Genomic DNA, 1,550 nt, shown 5'->3' with positions numbered 1-1,550 from the left:
ATATACATATATTTTATATATGTACATATATATATGTATATAAATATATATAAAACTTACATAAGTAACAAAAATAGATAAAATCAGTCTTCTTTACATTTGCCAATTCAGGATTAAATTATAAATAGTATATATACAGTAAATGCAAAGAGTATTTGTACAGGGGAGATTTTTAAATAATCTTATTTGTTGAAAAAAGAACTATTATTTATTGTAATTTATTAACCCGGCGTGAGCTAGGTTGGGTCACACCCGACACATTGATCTCTTTAACATTTAAAATTATTACAAATTTGATAAAAAAATTTTAATAAACATAATTTTTTCTTATAATTCTGAATATTTTATTTGTAGTTTTTATTTAATAGGAGATCCATTGTGTCTTATGAAGTACTTTTAGATTTAGGTACTTTTAGATTACTTTACCACTTAGCTCACGCGGGATTAATAATAAATACGTTCTGTCCTAATATAAGTATACAATTCTGTGAAAATAATCATAATGTTAGAAGATATTTCTCGACTGTACGAATACTGTTTGTGCGTTTAAACAGTACAATTTGTCATTTTTTTTCTTATTTTATTAACATATCTTTTTACATTTTTTTAGGTAAAATAATTTTGAGAAACATACAATGGATTTATATAATCTGTTTCATTCTTTGTTATTAAATTGTTAATTAGTGTGTGTTAATTCTCTAAAAACAAGGTTTTTTTTCATTGTTGTCTCCCTTGTACAAATTTACTTTTTGTATTTACTAGATATAATTCTTCAAGAATTACGACTTATTTCGATGATGAAGTTAATATTATAAAAGATAAAAAAAAACAAAATAAAGTTAAAACTTGTTGGTTTTATAATATGTAATCTGATATCGGTATTTTTTTTCTGGAAGAACACAAGGTTACATCATACAAATTGTCTAAATGCGTATATAAAAATTTTTATGTTCAAATCTAGCTTTGCGACGCATACAATACTTTGTTTCTATGATCATTATTTGGCATCTCTATGTATTATCTTGGAGACAATCAATATTTTTTTGTTATTTTAAATCTACAAAATATCGCACTGAATATTTTCGTTTAATGTATCTATTGTTTTGAATAGTTACTATTGTGATACTCTCCTATTATACTCTCAGAGTTGTTTTTTTCTTTTTAACGTGTGAGTCTACTCGATATGATGTTTTGTAGTACATGTACGTTCATCGTGAACACAGTTTCTCATAATCTCATATTGTGTATCAGTCACAGATATTAACGTTTTATGAATATTTATAACATCTATATGCTAAGGTTAATTATTTAAGGATAATATAAATTTAAGATTGCGTATAATATGCGTTCTAATGTAATACGCACTTTATAATTATACAACGACGTCAAACGCTTATTAATTGTTCATCTACTGCTATTTATCTACTTCTTACGCTTAGTTTTGCGTCGTCTGCTATCACTTCTGAAAGAATTTTGATCCCCTGATGTATTAACGCCAGCAGATTTACTATGGTTGTAGAGATTGTTTAGGAAATCCTCGAAATCCGCTT

The 1,550-nt window shown here is 25.8% G+C and overlaps 1 protein-coding gene across 3 annotated transcripts in view; it reads right to left on the bottom strand.

Moving 5' to 3' along the window:
• Nucleotides 1-752: 752 nt before the first annotated feature.
• Nucleotides 753-1,550, bottom strand: part of LOC108752366 (dnaJ homolog dnj-5) — a 4,862-nt gene continuing 4,064 nt past the window's right edge. For 2 of the 3 annotated variants that reach the window (XM_018493171.1, XM_018493170.1), the window contains one exon: nt 753-1,550. This exon is cut by the window's right edge and continues 2 nt beyond it. In XM_018493171.1, the coding sequence (XP_018348673.1) occupies nt 1,423-1,550 (128 nt within the window). In that variant the 3' untranslated portion in view covers nt 753-1,422. The other variant, XM_018493172.1, reaches the window with a different exon arrangement.

This window comes from Trachymyrmex septentrionalis, unplaced genomic scaffold (genome assembly GCF_001594115.1).
Source record: "Trachymyrmex septentrionalis isolate Tsep2-gDNA-1 unplaced genomic scaffold, Tsep1.0 scaffold6, whole genome shotgun sequence".
NCBI lineage: Eukaryota > Metazoa > Arthropoda > Insecta > Hymenoptera > Formicidae > Trachymyrmex > Trachymyrmex septentrionalis.
Note: the sequence above shows the minus strand (reverse complement) of the source record. Positions and strands in the feature narration are given on the sequence as shown.